The sequence below is a fragment of the Anomaloglossus baeobatrachus genome, chromosome 8 (assembly GCF_048569485.1).
Source record: "Anomaloglossus baeobatrachus isolate aAnoBae1 chromosome 8, aAnoBae1.hap1, whole genome shotgun sequence".
In the NCBI taxonomy this organism is placed as follows: domain Eukaryota; kingdom Metazoa; phylum Chordata; class Amphibia; order Anura; family Aromobatidae; genus Anomaloglossus; species Anomaloglossus baeobatrachus.
In genome coordinates, this window is record NC_134360.1 from 154,484,671 (window position 1) to 154,504,497 (window position 19,827).

At 44.3% G+C, this 19,827-nt stretch overlaps 1 protein-coding gene across 1 annotated transcript in view; it reads left to right on the forward strand.

The window, feature by feature from the left end:
- The window catches only part of F13B (coagulation factor XIII B chain), a 116,865-nt gene that overhangs the window by 61,433 nt on the left and 35,605 nt on the right, over positions 1 to 19,827 (forward strand). The window contains exons 4-5 of the mRNA XM_075322038.1: positions 3,532 to 3,708; positions 9,258 to 9,434. Coding sequence (XP_075178153.1) covers positions 3,532 to 3,708; positions 9,258 to 9,434 — 354 coding nt within the window. The remainder of the gene's footprint in view (positions 1 to 3,531; positions 3,709 to 9,257; positions 9,435 to 19,827) is intronic.

Genomic DNA, 19,827 nt, shown 5'->3' on the forward strand with positions numbered 1-19,827 from the left:
TGCAGCTATGACGTCGCTGTGACGCTGAACGAACCGCCCCCTTAGAAAGGAGGCGGTTCGCCGATCACAGCAACGTCGCCGGACAGGTAAGTAGTGTGACGGGTCTGGGCGATGTTGTGCGGCACGGGCAGCGATTTGCCCATGTCGCATAACTGATGGGGGCGGGTACGCATGCTAGCAATATCGGTACCGATATCGCAGCGTGTAAAGCGGCCTTTAATCAATACAAAAAGGGAAACACATATATTATATAGAGTCATTACACACAGAGGGATCTATTTCATGTGTTTATTTCTCTTAATGTTGATGATTATGGCTTACAGCCAATGAAAACTCAAAAGGCATTATCTCAGAAAATTAGAATAAATACCACAAAACACCTGCAAAGACTTCCTAAGCTTTTAAAATGGTCCCTTATTCTGGTTCAGTAGGCTACACAATCATGGGGAAGACTGCTGACTTGACAGATGTCCAGAAGGCAGTCATTGACACTCTCCACAAGGAGGGTAAGCCAGAAAAGGTCATTGCCAAAGAAGCTGGCTGTACACAGAGTACTGTATCCAAGCATATTAATGGAAAGTTGAGTGGAAGAAAAAAATGTCGTAGAATAAGGTGCACACGCAACCGGGATAACTGCAGCCTTGATAGGATTGTTAAGAAAAAGCTATTCAAAAATTTGGGGGAGATTCACAAGGATTGGACAGCTGCTGGAGTCAGTGCTTCAAGTGCCACCACACACAGATGTATCCAGGACATGGGCTACAAGTGTCGCATTCCTTGTGGCAAGCCACTCGTGACCAATAGATAATGCCAGAAGCGTCTTACCTGAAGAAAAAGAACTGGACTGTTGCTCTGTGGTCTAACGTATTGTTTTCAGATGAAAGTAAATTTTGCATTTCACTTGGAACTCAAGGTCCCAGAGTCTGGAGGAAGACCAAGCTGCTTGACGTCTACTATGAAGTTTCCACAATCAGTGATGATTTGAGGAGCCATGTCAGCATGTCATGGTGTAGCTCCACTGTGTTTTATCAAGACCAAAGTCAGCACAGCTGTCTACCAGGAAGAGAACTTGTCTGCATTGGCACCTGTTCACAATGCCAAAATGCCAATATCTGGTTTAATACCCACAGTATCACTGTGCTTCATTGGCCAGTAAACTCGCCTGACCTAAACCCCATAGAGAATCTATGGGCTGTTGTCAAGAGGAAGATGAAAAACACCAGACCCAACAATGCAGATGAGCTGAAGGCTGCTATCGAAGCAACCTGGGCTTCCATAACACCTCAGCAGTGCCACAGGCTGATCGCCTCCATGCAATAAAAAAATCGCATTCCACTCTGACCAATATTACTCTATGGCGTCGCTCCCATGAGCGATTTTTTTTCTCAGCCCTAATCGGACCAAGAAAACAATCGCAGCATGCTGCGGGTGGAATGCGATCCTGTTTCACACACCCGTTCAAGTCTATGGGGACAAGAAAAACATTGCATTGCACTCGCATTACAGCTGTGTACAATGCGATTCTCGCATCAGCCGGCAACGGAGGAGATAGGGTAATAAATCCCTCCCTCTCCTCCGCAGCGCCAGCCCTCCCCTCCGCAGCTGTTCTCTGATCGCAGGATCGGATCACAGTCGCATGCCACTCTGCTCCCGCTGTGCTGCAAGTTTGAGCCGAATGTCATGTGAGCAGTTTCATGAATCACCGTGTGGCCCCAGCCTTAGATGCACAAATAGTGAGTGTGAATAATAACTTAATAAAAATTAGTACGAAATAAAAACACAAAATACATGAATTAAACAAAACAAAAATATACAAGTGGGGATGTATACATGAATTTATAAACAGGTAAAATGAATAAAATCTTAAGTAGAGTTTTGCGCAAATATATATCAACACATGCAATAAATAATTATGTAAGAACCAAAACTTGCCAATACATTTGAATAAATATAATTACAGCAGATACTAAGGCGGGCTTTGCACACTACGACATCGCAGGTGCGATGTCGGTGGGGTCAAATCGAACGTGACGCACATCCGGCATCGCTGTCGACATCGTAGTGTGTAAAGCCTTTTAGATACGATTAACGAGCGCAAAAGCGTCGTTATTGTATGATCGGTGTAGGGTCCGACATTTCCATTATGCCGCTGTTGCGACGGTACAAAGTTGTTCCTCGTTCCAGCAGGCAGCACACATTGCTGTGTGTGAAGCCGCTGGAGCGAGGAACATCTCCTACCTGCGTCCAGGCCGGCTATGTGGAAGGAAGGAGGTGGGCGGGATGTTTAAGTCCCGCTCATCTCCGCCCCTTCGCTTCTATTGGCTGCCTGCCGTGTGACGTCGCTATGACGCCACACGACCCTCCCCCTTAGTAAGGAGGTGGTTCGCCGGCCAGAGTGACGTCGCAGGGCAGGTGAGTGCATGTGAAGCTGCCGTAGCGATAATGTTCGCTACGGCAGCAATCACAAGATATCGTACCTGCGATAGGGGTGGGGACTATCGCTGCAGTGTCGGTAAGACATTGTTACCGATATCGCAACGTGCAAAGCCCGCCTAAGGATGATACATAAACAACACAAATCCAAACAATAAGACAAAACAAAAAACAAGTGTCTTGCTTATATGTTTTGTATGGTATAGCCTTTTTAATTTAAATAGTTGTATATGTTATATGGCAATTTTTTACGTGTCAATAAAATTTACAATATTTTTGCACTATATTTCTTTGTCCTCCTGTTTGTTATATTTGTATAGTACAAGCACAGTGGATTGGATTTATAAAAATCCCATGCCCACTGTGCTTATTTTTCCAACAAAGTAAACTGACATGTGGCGCGGCTTCCTGAACCACAGCATGTCAATTTATGCTGTGGAGATGCGAATGTACTCCGCAGGGAGGACACAACGAAAGTCCACAGCAGTCGACCCCTGATCATGTGCACGGCCAGCTGTGGTCTCCTGCAGACAATACTTGCGTCTCCACAGGAGGGCTGACACTGCCTCCAAGATCCAGTTTCGCCGGACCGTGTGCTCCCACCCTTCGAAGTGTGTGTGAGAACTATTTTAGCTACCAAAGGCACAAAATGTAAAAAAAAAACCTCACCCAAAAAAAAGCCCCCTGTTAGCAAAAGGGTTAACTGCCTGCAATTTCTATTCTTAGATTCTTAGGAGTCCAGGGGGTGGTCCTTACTTCTACTTAAGTCATTAAGTAGAACAGTCCATTGGGCTGCTAGAAATAAGGAGGGGTGTAAATAAATGAAATAATAGTTATACTGAATTTTCTTCTGATAAAAGTGTAAATTGACCTGGTCATCTCCTCCTGCTCTATATCTCCTGAATTATTAGAAATCCTATTCATCTTCACAGGTGCCTTTAATGACATGTATTGATATCAGTCCTCCACAAAGCCAGCGGATTATCTCCAATAGAGTAACCAACTGATGGAGAAGTCCCCACATATCTTTATACTTGCATTATGAATCAATAAAAACTATGAACTTGCTTTTTCACTGCTTTCATTGTTATGTATTAGACAGTTGTGAGACTCCTCCTCTTACTAATGGATATTACGTGACAACAAGGAGATCATTTCGTATTATAGAGACCGTACAATACCAGTGTAATGAGGGTTATTACACGCCTGCCGGGACCAGTGCAGACTGGGTGGAGTGTCTCCCCAGAGGATGGTCTTCTACTCCGAGCTGCATCAGTAAGTCTTACTATCACTATGTACATAGGTTCTGTGTTATATAATATTAAGTATAGTGTAAGCTCTTCCCACATTGAGGAGGATTACGGCTGCTTTCACACTTGTGTTGTTTTGCATCAGTCACAATCCGTCGCCTTGAGGAATTATGGTATCCTGCAAAATATTTTGCAGGAATCTGTTTTTTCCCCATAAGGGGGCATTACACGCCACGATATCGTTAATGAATTATCATCGGGGTCACGTTGTTTGTGACGCACATCCGGCGTCATTAACGATATCGCAGTGTGTAAAACTTAAGAGTGATCTGAAACGATCGTAAAACAGGGCAAAATCGTTTGCCGCGGAGAGTTCGTCATGAAATAAAAATCGTTTTCTGCTTGTTAGCGATATTGTTTGACGTTCCTGCGGCAGCACACATCGCTTTGTGTGACACCGCAGGAGCAACAAACATCTCTTTACCTGCCTCCACCGGCAATGTGGAAGGAAGGAGGTGGGCGGGATGTTTACGTCCCGCTCATCTCCGCCCCTCCGCTTTTATTGGACGGCTGCCGTGTGACGCCGCACGACCCACCCCCTTAGAAAGGAGGCGGTTCGTCGGCCAGAGCGACGTCGCAGAGCAGGTATTTGCGTGTGACGCTGCCGTAGCGATAATGTTCGCTACGGCAGCAATCACCACATATCGGCCGTACGACGGGGGCGGGTGCTATCGCGCTCGACATCTCTAGCTATTGCTAGCGATGTCGCAGTGTGTAAAGGCCGCTATAGACTTCTATCAGCGACGGATTGTGACTGATGGCTCTGCGTTTTATCTGCCGCATGACAGATTAATCGTTTACTGACTGACCGTCAGGCGGGAGCAACTCTGAATGTAACGTTTTTTGTTGGTGGCGGATCGTTTTTTTACTGTGAGCATGCGCACAGTAAAAAACCATGATCTACTGTATATTCAGTTCCAGCGGCCGGAACGATCTGCTGATCGCCTGCCGGCCGCCTTTTGAGAACGATCAGCTGATCGGCTGGCTTTTATGAACGATCAGCTTATCGCCTTTTGTGAATGATCAGCTGATCGCCCGGCGGCCGGCTTTTGTGAACGATCAGCTGATCGCCTTTTGTGAATGATCTGCTGATTGGCCGGCGGCCGGCTTTTGTGAACGATCATCGCTCTCAAAAGGCGGCCGCCAGGCGATCAGCTGATCATTCACAAAAGCTGGCCGCCGGTAAAAAAGTAAAAAAAAAACAATGGATCTTTTTTTGCAGCATTAGTCACATCAGTTGTGCCACTATCTGCAACGCATCCATTGCATCAGTCACACAACTGATTGTGACGGATGCAAAATAACGCAAGTGTGAAAGCAGCCTAAGGCCCCCTTCACACGCACGTGTCTCCGGTACGTGTTTGTTCCGTTTCCGTATGTACCGGAGACACGAACACACGTACTCCAATGTTATTCAATGTTTGGAGTTACACGTGCTTTTTTTCTGTACAGTCCGTGTGTTCGTGTGTGTGATACGTATGTATATCCGTATTACACGGATGCATTTCCGTTTTCTGCATGGAACACGCACACACGCACCCAAAGAAAGTCTATGGGCCTGTGAGCACACGTACGTGACACGGATGCATCTCCGTATGGTCCGTGTACGTTATGTGCTTTTTTGAAGTGATGTCGGTCAATCTTTTTTTTCTGTGTATGTCAGTAAACCTCTCTCAGTCCGTCGGTCGGTCTCTCTCTCTTATCTGTCCCTCTCTTAGTCTGTCGGTCAGTCTCCCCCCTCTCTCATACTCACCGTTCCCCGATCACCAGCGCGGCGCTGCACAGCTGTTAAAAAAACTCCGGCGGCTTTTACTATTTTGAAAAAGGTGGCCGCTCATTATTCAATCTCGTATTCCCTGCTTTCCCCGCCCACCGGCGCCTATGATTGGTTGCAGTGAGACACGCCCCCACGCTGAGTGACAGCTGTCTCATTGCAACGGATCACAGCTGCCGGTGGGCGTGTCAATATCGAGCAGTAAAAAAAAAATAATAATTAAGAAAAAACGGCGTGCGGTCCCCCCCAATTTTGATACCAGCCAGGGTAAAGCCACATGTCTGAAGGCTGGTATTCTCAGGATGAGGAGCTCCACGTTATGGGGAGCCCCCCAGCCTAACAATATCAGCCAGCAGCCGACAGGAATTGCCGCATCCATTAGATGCGACAGTCCCGGGACTGTACCCGGCTAATCCTGAATTGCCCTGGCGCGGTGGCAAATGGGGTAATAAGGAGTTAATGGCAGCAGCCCATAGCTGCCACTAAGTCCACGATTAATCATGACAGGCGTCTCCCCAAGATACCTTCCATGATTAACCTATAAGTTAAAGAAAGTAAACACACACAACGAAAAATCCTTTATTTTGAAATAATAAAAAAAAAAAAAACAACACCCTCCCTCACCACTTTATTAAGCCCCGAAAACCCCTCCAGGTCCGGGGTAATCCACGGAGGTCCCGTGACGCTCTCAGCTCTGCTACATGAAGGTGACAGGAGCTGCAGTAGAACACCGCCGCTCCTGTCAGCTCCACGCAGCAACTGATGAGAGAAGCGCGATCAGCGATGATGACACTCAGGTCACTCGCGGCCACCACTGGATCCTCCCAACTGTGACAGCGAGTCTCCAGAGTGACTGAAGTGCGCTGCGCGATCAGCGATGAAGTCACAGGTGAGTTGCGGTCTCGGGTGGAGGACTCCAGCTAGCCGCGGGTAACCTGAGTGACGGCAGCACAAATTGCACTGCTCACTTCAGTCACTCAGGGGATTAGCGGTCACCGGTGAGTCCTTCACGGGTGACCGCTAATCAGGACGCGACACAGACAGAGCCGCGGTATGACAACGAAGTCGGGTGAAGTTCACCCGACTTCATTCTCATCGTGCGTCGCTGTCTGCTGTCAGCGGGCATGTAGCAACGTCATTGTGCATCACACACGGAACATTTCACACGGACAACATGCGGACATTACACATACGTATCACACGCTCACACGGCTAGCATACGCCATCACACAGATGTCACACGTACCAGAGAAACGGCCATAAAGTATGGAACACGGACCCGAAAAATGGAACGTAAGACACACACATGTTTTTCACGTGCGTGTGAAGGGGGCCTAAGAAGTACCAGACTGCAATAGAGGTTGTGGGGGTTTCTGCTAGAACTTTTAGGCTGTGTGCGCACGTTGCATTTTTTTCATGCGTTTACGCAGCGTTTTAAACTGCAACGTAAACGCATGCGTTCTGCATCCCCAGCAAAGTCAATGAGAATTTAGGAAATTCCATGCTCACGTGTGTTTTAGAATGCAGCGTTTTGGATGCCAAATTTTTGACAAAATCTCTGCATTCTGAAAAGCAACATGCCAATTCTTTTGTGCGTTTTGGATGCTTTTCCCACTCTGTCTATGGTAGAGCAAGCATCCAGAACGCATGAAGTCTGCATCCATTCTACAATCGCAAAGCATCCAAACCGCAGCTTTTCGGCTGTGCTTTGAAACACACATGCAGTGACAAAGCGCTGCAGAATATTTGTCACAGCAGAACGCATCGTGCGCACATACTCTTACATTCCTTGATGAGTTTAGTTTCCAAAATGGGGCCACTTGTGGGGGAGCTCCACTGGTCAAGCACCTCAGTGTCTCTCCAAATGCGACATGGCAGGAACAAATGATTCTAGCCAATTTTGCATTCAAAAAGTCAAATATTTCCACTGCATATGGGGTATTGGTGTACTCAGGAGAAATTGCACAACAAACTGTATGGTGCAATTTCTCCTGTTACCCTTGTGAAAATGCAAAATATGGGGCTAAAGTAACATTTTTGTGGGAAGAATAAAATTTTATTTTTTTTCTTCCACATTCCATGCTTTTACTTGCTGTGAAGCAACTAAAGGGTTTATAAACTTCTTGCATGTAATTGTGAGCAGTTTGAGTGTGCAGTTTTTTTGTGCAGTCATATAGACCCCTCAAAGTCACTTTAAATGTGATGTGGTCCCTAAAATAAATGGTTTTGTAAATTTTGTTGGAAAAATGACAAATTGTGGATAAGATTTTAACCCTTCTAACTTCCTAACAAAAAAATGATGTTTCAAAATGGTGCTGATGTAAAGTAGACAAGTGGCAAGTGTTATTTATTAAAACGCTGCAATATCGGTAACGATATATCGTCGGAGTCACGTTGTTAGTGACGCACATCCGACGCCATTACTGACATCGCAGCATGTAACACAAATGAGCGATGATCAACGAGCACAAAAACGTGAAAAATCGTTGCTCGTTGACATGTCGCTCATTTCCTTAATATCGCTGCAGCGACAGGTACGATGTTGTTTGTCATTTCTGCGGCACCACACATCGCTATGTGTGACACCGCAGGAGCGACAAACATCTCCTCACCTGCCTCCACCGGCAATGCGGAAGGAAGGAGGTGGGCGGGATGTTCCGGCCGCTCATCTCCACCCCTCCGCTTCTATTGGCCGGCCGCTCAGTGATGCTGCAGTGACGTCGCTATGACGCCAAACGCACCTCCCCCTTGAAGGAGGGATTGTTCGGCGGTCACAGCGACGTCACTGACAAGGTAAGTGCGTGTGAAGCTGCTGTAGCGATAATGTTCGCTTCGGCAGCGATCACCACATATCGTGCCACCGACGGGGGCGGGTGCTATTGGTCGCAACATCGCTAGCAATAACTCTGGTTTAAAGGCATAATAATTATAAATTGCAACATTTTTAAAATTATAGCCAAATTTCTGATTTTTTCCACAAATAAACACGAAAAATATCATCCTAAATTAACCCTTAGGCTATGTGCCCACGCTAGAATGTCCCTGCGGATTTTTTTGCCTGAAAATCCGCGACTTTCGCGGCAAATCCGCACCCGCGGATTTGCCGCGGATTTACCGCGGATTTGCCGCGGATTTTGATGCGGATTTTTTTTTTTTTTTTTTTTCCCCCCATTCAAAGCCAAAAATCCGCACCAAATCTGCACCAAACAATTGACATGCTGCAGATTTTTCCGGATCAAAAATCCGCAGCATGGGCACAGCATTTCCAAAATGCCATTGAAATGGCTTGGAAGTGCTGCTGCTGCAGATTTTCGGCAAATCCGCGGTAAATCCGCGGCAATATCCGCGGTAAATCCGCGGTAAATCCTGTAGCGTGGGCACATAGCCTTAATGAAGTACTGTACAATATGTCACATACAAAAAAATCAGAAGTACTATGATCCGTTGAAGTGTTCCAGAGTTATTGCTTAATAATGGGAGACTGGGCAGAAGTGAAAAAAATTGTCGCGGTCATGAAGGTTACAACAAGCTGGGTGGTGAAGGGGTAAGCGCATAAAAAGATGTGCAAGACAAAATAAAAGAACAGCTCTTCATAGGGTAAAAACCTGAAGATAAGTAAGTGCACTAATGCAATAGAAGTACAGACTGATCTTGTTACATTGAGCGTGTGAACCCAACCTTTAGGCAATTCAAAGAATTGAAGAAATTTATCATAAAACATGAATGTACTCTTCCTTTAGAAATGTCATGTGGGAGACTGGAAGCTGTGGAAAACGGTGGACTCTACCCAGTAAAGCCAACATATGCAGAAGGAGATGTGGTACAATTCTACTGCAAAGAAAATTACTCTGTTAAAGGATCAGAATTAATCCAGTGCTATTCCTTTGGATGGGACCCCCAGCCGCCCATTTGTGAAGGTAATCTGACTTTTAGGGAAAAGAATACAGACATAGTAATGTTACCTGCAAACAGCACTGCTATACTGTGTTAGACAATAATACGGACCTGTATTGTACTGATTCATAATTCAATACCAAAGAGGGTGAAAACCAATTTGCAAGGTCCAGATGACAGGCTCAAAAAAATGTATTTTGTATTAATAATTATTTATTATATTATCACTTATGTTTAATACACTGAGATAGCAGTCACGTATCTAATCCCATCATCTGTGATAGAGCCCACAGAGCCACATGCTGCGTATCTATCCCTAGCGCATGATACTGTACATGCAGAGTATCTAATCCCAACGCATGATACATGCTGCGTATCTAACCATATCTCAGTATCACTTTATAGTCACCAGTGACATCTCTGCACTCAGATCCTAAACTTCACCCTCTCTTATCCTTTTGCAAGTGCCAAGAAGGGAAGGAATGAAATCACACATGCAGCAGGTCTCGACAACATTTACAGCAGTCTCAATGTGAGCTATAGTACACTAGGTTTCATGGCAAATGTCAGCAGTTGCTCCCCTTTGCATTTAAAAGTGGAAAATATCAAATCTTTTGAACTTTTTTTTCATATTTTACACCAATAAAAAAATCTTAATATATTTTTTAAAAAGCTAAAACATTAATATTTTACATTTCTTCAATTGTTGTAAAAAACAAAATTTAATGACTCATTCCCTTTAAGGAATAATTGACAACAATGCAACTGCAGCAACTGTGCAATGAATTAAGCTTGATAATTGGAAAGGGAAAATGTATTTATTTCTCTTTTATTTTCATTGTGCCTTCAATACCACTATGTATGAGTCATTATAAAATCCATCTACGATAACCACATATTCGACTAATAGGAAAAAGGAAATACACCCTGCTTCAATTCAATGATATTTATCAACCCTAAATATCAATTGTGTAGTTCTCAGGAACATGTAACTTAATATTCTCACACCACCTCCTCATCTCTCCGCCTATCTGTCAGTGTCCCCCAAGGTTCAGTTCTTGGACTCCTGCTGTTCTCCATTTATACCTTCAGCCTGTGACAGCTCATAGAATTCCACGGCTTTCAGTATCACCTCTACGCTGATGATACACAGATCTACCTCTCTGGACCTCACATCACCTCCTTACTAACCAAAATCCCACAATGTCTGTCTGCTATTTCATCTTTCTTTTCTGCTCGATTTGTAAAACTGAACATGGACAAAACAGAATACATCATCATTCCCCCATCTCACTCTACCACCCCACCTGACCTATCCATCAAAGTCAATGGCTGCTCACTCTTTCCAGCCCCACGTGCTCGCTGCCTGAGGGTTACCCTCGACTCCGCTTTCTCCTTCAAGCCACATATACAAGCTCTTTCCACTTCCTGCCGACGGCAGCTCAAAACTGTTTCCCGGATCCGTATATTCCTTGACCAAGAATCTGCAAAAACACTAATGCATGCCCTCATCATCTCCCGCCTCTACTACTGCAATCTCCTGCTCTGTGGCCTCCCATCTAACACTCTCGCACCCCTACAATTTATCCTAAACTTTGCTGCTCTACTAATCCACCTATTCCCTCACTATTCCCCAACCTCTCCACTCTCCCAATCCCTTCACTGGCTTCCCATTGCCCAAAGACTCTGTTTCAAAACACTAACCATGACATACAAAGCCATCCACAACCCGTCTCCTCCATACATCTATGACCTAGTCTTCCGATACTTATCTGCACGCAACCTCCAATCCTCACAAGAGCTTCTTCTCCACTCCTTTCTTATCTCCTTTTCCAACAATCGCATACAAGATTTCTCCCGCGCCTCCCCCATACTCTGGAACTCTCTACCACAACACATGAGACTCTCACCTACTGTGGAAACCTTCAAAAGGAACCTGAAAACCCACCTCTTCAGACAAGCCTACAACCTGCAGTAACCCTCAGTCCACTATACAGCTGCCTGACCAGCTCCACCCTCACCCATCCACTGTAGACTGTGAGCCCTCATTGGCAGGGACCTCTCTCCTCCTTTACCAGTTTGTGCCTTGTATTATTCATGATTATTGAACTAGTCTTGTATGCCCCCCCTTTTCACATGTAAAGCACCATGAAATGAATGGCGCTATAATATTAATGAAAAATAATATTTACTTAAGGTATACAGAAAAACTATTCTAGTGTAGGACCCTGCCCAAGTAATCATTTTTCAGAATCACTAATCCTAGCATTTTTGCCCTGAATAGCTGCACTTAGTAGCTGTGGTCCAGGCTGTATCGTAATTTTATGTCTTTTTGAGCTGTATAATCACATTACATTCTATAGAGCAGAAGACACAAAATCTAGGACACAGGGCAGACCACAGCTGGTATGTGCGACCACTGAGACCATAATTACAGCTCTAAAGTAATCAAGTAACAGCAAATCTATTTTTCTATAGAGTAATTGAAACTAGAGATAAGAAGACGGTTCAAAATTCAAAATCATCAGAGTTTTCCCCAAAAAATTGATTCAAGGTGAATAAATTCAACATGAATACAGAAAATATTCTAATTGCATTGGGCATCGGAGGTCTCCTAGGCCTGAATTGAACTCTTTAATTAAAACAGTCTTATCAATGTACAAGTCTTAACCTATCAATAAATATAGCTATTGGCACAGTACCTGAAATAAAAATTAAAGTATAGCTTTATATTAATTCCAAAAAATAATAACAATTGTGGTATTAAAAAAAACAAAACATCAAAACAATGGGCATAAATTAATCATAAAAAGATCAGTGGGAAAAGGTATAACCGTGAAAAATGTTACTAGTCAGCTCAAGATATATGATAAGAAACAAAAAAAAGCGCAAAAGACTGATGATTCCACTAAAACCAAATAATTTTATTCAAAGAACTATAAAAACATGGTGATGTAGACTAATATATATATATATATATATATATACATCTATATAAAAGTAGCAGTGCAGTGCCAGTAGATAGCACCAAGATATCACAGGTAAATGTAACAATACAATTGTGAAAGATAAAGTTCTGCATAAAGAACCATAACAATAAAATGTATGGCAAAAAGGCCAAGCGAATACAACAAACACAGCTGCACACAGTGTCCTAATTAATGTAAACTGAATCTACAGGTGTAATGGTGCTCTTTTCCCAACACGTGTTTCGGCAAAGTGTCTTCTTCCTAGGGGAGTGGCATACTGCAGGGTCAAAGCACATTCATACAGAGAATCAGCCAATGATGTGATGTGTGTGAGACCAGAATGAGGAGGTATGTACTGCGGTATTGATGTTGATTAGCGCATGCAACACCGACTCACATTGGCGTACAGAGATTCGGAGGGTTTCAGAGAGCGCAGGGAGTCAGCTATCAAGAGTGACGCTGGATAAGCATTACCATGGTAGCCGATGTCTAAAGGGGAAGCTATTCTCCTATTCTCCTCTTGACTTTTAGGATTGCTACCTCCAATAGGTGGCACCAGAGTTCATCTTCTTCCTCCCTGAAGAGACATCATGGTAGCCGAATCCCACTGGCACTGTAGGAGACGCCATAATGGTCACCATACCCAGGGAGCCAGCGCACATGTGCACTATCATCCAGCAGCACAGACATGTGAGATGGAGATCGCCTAATGACTAGCAGGCCAGCGCATAGGCATGAGGTGGCACAGACCAAAGCCTACAAGGTATTCTACGAGAAAAGCATATGAAAATGTAAGGTGTGCACTAGGCTAAGTATACCAATATGAGATTAGTGTAAGGATAAATAAAATATATACAGTTCTGTCAAAAATTAAGAGATCACTACAAAATTGTCATTTTTTCTGATTTTTCTCTTTATAGGTATATTTTTGAGTAAAATGTAAATTGTTTTTTTATTCTATAAACTACTGACAACATGTCTCTGACTTTCCAGGCAATAAATTTTGTATTTACTTTCTGAAACTGAGAAATGGTCAAAATAACAAAACAATGCATTGCTTTCAGACCTCAAATTAAGCAAAAACAAGTTCATAATCCTTTAGAAACAACAATACTAATAATGTTTTAACTCAGGAAAAGTTCAGAAATCAATATTTTGTACAATAACCAATCACAGCTATCACGCATCTTGGCATGCTTTCCACCAGTCTTCACACTTCTTTTGGGTGACCTTATGCCACCCCTGGTGCCAAAATGTAAGCAGTTCTTATTTGTTTGATGGCTTGTGACTATCCATCGTCCTCTTGATTACATTCCAGTGGGTTTCAATGCGCTTCAGGTCTGGAGATATATATGAGAGAAGGGGGAGAAAAGATTAATTCGTTTTTTTAATAAATAAGTACTGTATGGACATGTAGTGATATATGCATAAATATAATACCAGTAAATGCAGTGATTAGATACATATAAAAACCTGCACCTATAGAAATAATTAAATAAATAAAAAATGTCAGCCAATGCAATGAATAAATATATTGAAGCCAAAACACGTACAAATACAAATAACTAAAATTGAAAAGAACTCTGAAAAGACCAAAAATTAATAAAAATCTAAATAATTAAATTTTAAAATAGTGTAAGAGTGTAAAATTTATATACAGCGGATGCACAAAAATTCGCAAAAAATTAAGATATATGTGTATGTGCAGTGAATGAGTGTTTGTGAACATGTAAGGATACAGTTTGTATTGTCATGCTACAGGGAAGTACCAAGCAAACAGCAAAAGGGAAGGGAGACCCTGTGTTTAGGGAAGGGGGAGATGGTGACCCCTGACCAAGCCTACTGATGAGCTCTGGCTTCCCTCACCACCCCAGATAGGTTCCACACCTATGTGCTGAGCCAGAAACTCCTCAGGGTCCTAAAGAGATAGGGATGAAACCCAAGCAGAAATAATAGATGGTCAGGGAGCAGTTTGCGCAGCTAAACGCTGTGTCCTTCTATAGCTGAACAACACAAGACTGTCTGTCACCCGTGACACACCTGTGACAGGTATATAGATACATGACCCAAAAAAGGTACTAAAGCGCTAAAACAATATGAAAAATGTATTTTTATATAATATATATACATATGATATCTGTGTATTGTGCATATATCGAATATGTCCAAAAAATTTATATTGTGTATACACAGTACATACCTGATGAACGTGCTAAGAAATGTGTATATTATGCATATGTCTGGTTTGAATATAAAATATACTGTGTATATGTCCAGTGCACACATAATAAAAGTGTATAAGATAAATAGCCATGTACTTGTATATACATAAATAAAATTATTTGTGACGCCCCTGGGTCCCTATCTTAATGGTGTTGCCTCCAATAGCAAATCAAATCCTAGATACACCCTGCACCACACTCACCAGGCACACCAGTGGATGGCTTGAGTGGAATAGAGTCGCCCACCTGGGGGGTCAGGGAGGGGAGGTGAGGAGTGTAGTGAGTAGGAGTGTACAGTAGAGTGAGAGAGGAAGTTGGGAGCGGTGGCTCCTGGAGAAGTTATTTAGGTTGCAGACGATGGTCTGGGCCTAGAGGAGTCAGACCCCCGGTCGCAGGGAATTGTGGCAAGGTGTCTGGACCTGTCGAGGAGGACAGCCGGCAGCCTAGCACTGTCACCGGTCCGGGATCAAAGGCACAACGGGGTACACGAACCCTAGGTCGGGGAGTAGCTTCAGGCAACCCGACAATTCACCCTATGAGAACGGAGCCTTTATGATCTGTTCCCACCCGCTCCAGAATCGGGGCACTAGCGCAACAAGGGGGATAGGACTTTCCAACCCAAAACGGTCCAGAAAATCCCAAGCATGAGCCCTGAGAGCAAGCTCCCACACTTAGCCACAGTGGGGAGCGGAGCCCGGCAAGTTCCATACAACTGGGCCACTAAGTTGAAGCTAAACTTAGTGCCAGGAGGCAGGTCACGGATCGATCACCAGGCAACACCATAGGGGACAGGACCCGGACGAGTTCCCCTCAGTGGCAGTGGTACTCAGAGAATTGGTTTACCCGGTTGTCAGTGTCTGCTTATGAACTGCGTGAGGTCGAGAGTAACCCCTGCATCCCACGCCACACCCACACCGAGTCCCGGGGCATTCTCCCTACTCGTGGAGGGCTACTACACCTTCCTGCCCCACTTCATTACTCCGGGTACTCCCAATGGCAGTGGCGGTACTCCCAAATTACCGAACGCCACAGGTGGCATCACGAACTATACATCAACTCCCCTGTAAATACCCCCTTTCATTTGAGTGGCCGCACGACCCCGGGTCCGGAGACCCTCGAGCCACAGCGAACCCAGACCCGAGCAGCTAGGCTGCTCCCACGTGGGCAGCACATATACATAAGACACAAAAAAGAGAAAATAACAGCAATAGAAAATAACTGACAGGTAAGGGGGCACCCTGCTATGAAAGTGTAGCGGAAACGTGCAATACGCAATCTATATAGCTAAGAACCTATCACTCATGGCAAGAACCGGAGGACCACAATGCAGAAAAGGGTTTACAGGTCAACAGAGCAGGCTAAGAAAAAAATCTAAAAATAATTAAAATCAAGAAAAAAATGAAAAAAACAATATGCCGAAAAAGAATAATAGCAAATTCAGGGGAAGCTTCAAAGGAAAGGGGCAAAGCTAAGTGTTTCATTAAGGTCTGAGGGATAGAGGCTACGTAAGGTCCAGATCCATCTGGCCTTCTTCTGGGCAAAAATACAACTCAATACACCACCACATATGTCCATTTTCTGTAAATAATTTTATTGAGTTTAAGGCAAATTGAACAAAGCATCGCTCATAACACATATAAGATGAAAATGTACATCGGCTGAAGTTAGTTAAACATGTGTATCAGGCAAATAGCACTGTATTGTGAGTACTTTTACTAAGATAGGAATAGTAAAATAAGAGAAGAAAACAGAAAAAACAGAGAAAGCAAATCAAATCAGGTTATACCATGTCATGGTAATACATCTCAAAACAGTATAATGGAAACTATTTTACCTATAAAGACTGGTGAAGGTCAGAGAGAGAGAAGAAGAAAGAGAGAGATAGGTATAGAAAGGAGAAGAGGGTATGAGGGGAGGGGGGAGACATGGATAGATAGATAGATAGGGGTAAGTCGGGCGTCCAGAGAACTTGTGCGCACAAATATACGAATCCTCATAAAGATTACAAATATCAGATAAAGGAACCTGAGGGAGAAAAGACCAAAGTATACCCCTTATCTGAGCCAAGATGAATATTCCGGAGTCTCTCGAAAAATGAACCAGGAGGTCCACGTGCCACCATGTGTACTCCATTTGTCACTATCATCCGCCATCAGAGATTCCATACGCTCCAATCTATATCTCCTCCAAAAATTCCCTCAAAGAGGGGGTGGTGGTTGTCTTCCAATGTCTTGGAATAATCATACGGGCAGCGATGAGAAAAAAGCGCAGGATACCTCTTTTGGTCACAGAGAGAGATCCAGGAATTAGAGACAGTAAGGCTATTTGAGGAGTGGGGATTACTTGAATACCCGACAGTTGAAAGTACACTTCAAAAATTGAATCCCAAAATGACCTTATCAAGGAGCAATCCCACCATATATGTTTCATAGTACCAATTTCGACTCCGCATCTCCAGCAGGTATCTGGTACTGTGGGGAAGATCTTATGCAGTACGTCAGGGCATCTGTACCAGCGTGTAAGAATTTTAAAATTTTTCTCCTGTGCACTACAAGAAATGGACATTTTATGAGAGAGTGTAAAGATTTTGAGATGATCTTGTTCCGACAACGTAATCTGGAGCTCTCTTTGCCAGACCTCTAAATATGTTGCGGTGCCTTTATACTGGGCTGTACATAAGAGGTTGTAGATCAATGCGATGGCATGCTGCGGCCCGGTTTTTAATGAAATTAGGGTCTCAAAGTGTGTAGGTTTGGATAAAAGAGCGTTTCTCGGGAATTTCTTTTTTAGAAATGTGGTCAATTGAGTATATTCCAGCCAGGATAATCTCCTCTCCGGGCATGACTCCTGCAAAGCACCAAAAGACGCCGTTCCAGATAGTCTCCTGGCAACCTGTCCTAGTGTAACTCCGTCTGTAGAGTCCCAACACAAGAAGGTGGATCTCTTCAATGCAGGGGAAAAGTCTGAATTATTAAAAAGTGGGCTCATACTCCCCGGTCTGTGGGATAAGTTTAACGTCTCCAGATGTCTGTCCCAGAAAAGCATGAGCGCCTGAGTCAGAGGTTGAAACCCCGAGACTGCCGGTCTCTGATGAAGGGGGCACATAGAAGCTGTGCCAAAGGGAACGGGGAGAGACGAGACTCAACGCCCACCCATTGTTTATTGAGATTGTTAAATCTCCAATCTAAGACCCTCGTGAGGAGGACACTCTGATAGTACTTTTCGAAGTCAGGTAGACCAGCGCCTCCCCTGGATTTGGGTCTCACCAGTGTGGCGTATTGAATCCGAGGTCTCCCCGTCCCCCAGACAAATCTGCTACACGCCCTCTGGAGCTGTCTAAAATACTGTTTAGTAACCTTTACCGGGACTGTTTGGAATAAATAAAGGAACCTCGGGAGTATGTCCATCTTGAGGGCATTGATCCGGCCAAACCAGGAAAGCCGGCCCCGGTTATATCTATTAAGATCTGCAAGAGTCCTAGTAAGTAGTGGGGAGTAATTAGCCATAAACAACTCATCTGGATTGGCCGAAACAAATATCCCAAGATACTTGATAGATTGAGTCTCCCACTTAAATGGGAAGGCGGATTTTAGTCTGTTGACTCGTGTGGAAGGAAGAGTAATATTAAGGGCCTCTGTCTTTGATTAGTTTACTTTGAAGTTAGTAACTATGCCAAAGCGTTGAAATTCCTGGATGAGAGTTGGGAAGGCGATTTCCGGGTTTGTTAGATATAGAAGGAGATCATCGGCGTACAAGGCAAGTTTATAATATTTTTGACCTATATCAAAGCCCTTTATATCGGGGGAGTTTCGAAGGGATATAGCAAATGCTCCATGGCTATCACATATAGAAGAGGTGAAAGAGGGCACCCCTGTCTAGTGCCATTAGATATTTGCAGAGGAGAGGATAGAGTATTATTGGCTCGAACTCGTGACGAGGGCTTATGATACAGGGCAAAAATTCTCTCCAACATAGTTTGACCGATTCCCAGCTGCCTTAGGGATGAGTGGAGGAAGGTCCAGTTAAGACGATCGAATGCCTTCTCGGCATCGATCGATAGGAGGCAGGCTGGAGTACCTTGTCTGTACATGTGGGAGGTCAAAAGTAGAGTTTTAATAGTGTTATCGCGCGCCTCTCTACCCCGAACAAACCCTGTTTGGTCAGTATGGATTGAGGCAGGCAACAGCGGGGACAAACGGTTAGCTATTAGTTTGGCGAAGATCTTGACATCTACCCCTATAAGAGAGATAGGGCGGTAGTTGGAGCATAGCGATGAGTCCTTCCCAGGCTTGGGAATCACCGTTATGGTAGCCGCAAGAGTTTGCGCGGCAAAGGGGCAAGCTGAGGATATAGCATTAAAGGTCCTGGTTAGGAAGGGCGTCAGTTCCAAGGCAAATTGCTTATAGAAATTGGCCAGGAAGCCATCTGGGCCAGGACTCCTACCATTGGCTAGACCCCTAATAACCTCAGTGACCTCCTGTTCGCTAAAAGGGTTATCTAGCATGATAGAGTCCACATGGTTCAGTGGGGGGAGAGGGGTACCATCGACATAGTCGTCCACTTTCGCTTGGAAATTTGTTGGGGACATGTCCGCAACTGGGCCACCTAGGTTGTACAACCCGTCATAATAGTCTCGGAATACCTCTGCAATTTCATGAGGTTTATGTGCTGAATGGCCAGATGGTGATTTTATGGTGGGGATAAATGTAGAGGGCAAGCGAGGATTAAGAAACCTAGCCAGAGCTCTACCTGGCTTGTTAGAGAATTCGTACATAAATCTCCTACCTCTATCTCGGTGACGGGCAGACGCTGCATCCAAGAGGGACCCCAGATCTAGTCTAGCCTTGAGCAAGTCTGTTAGAATCTGAGGGTCATGAGTCCGTTTATGGGTCTGTTCTAGGTGTTGAATGGAAGTCAGCAATCTGTCTATTTCGCATGCTCTATCCCTCTTGAGTCTGGTTCCCTGTTGAATAAAGGTTCCCCGGATCATCCCCTTCAGGGCCTCCCATTGAAGCGGTAAGGGTGTGGGGTCACTGGCATGAAATTCGAAGAAGTCCGTGATGGTCTTCCTGATGGCTGACTGACATGCCTGATCTTTTAGTAAGTGCGGGTTCAATGACCATACCCACTCCCCGGGGCGCAAATCTGTCAAGAGGAAAGAAAGTGACACCGAAGCATGATCGGACCACACCATAGGGTCTATAGTACAGGCCGGGTCACATGAG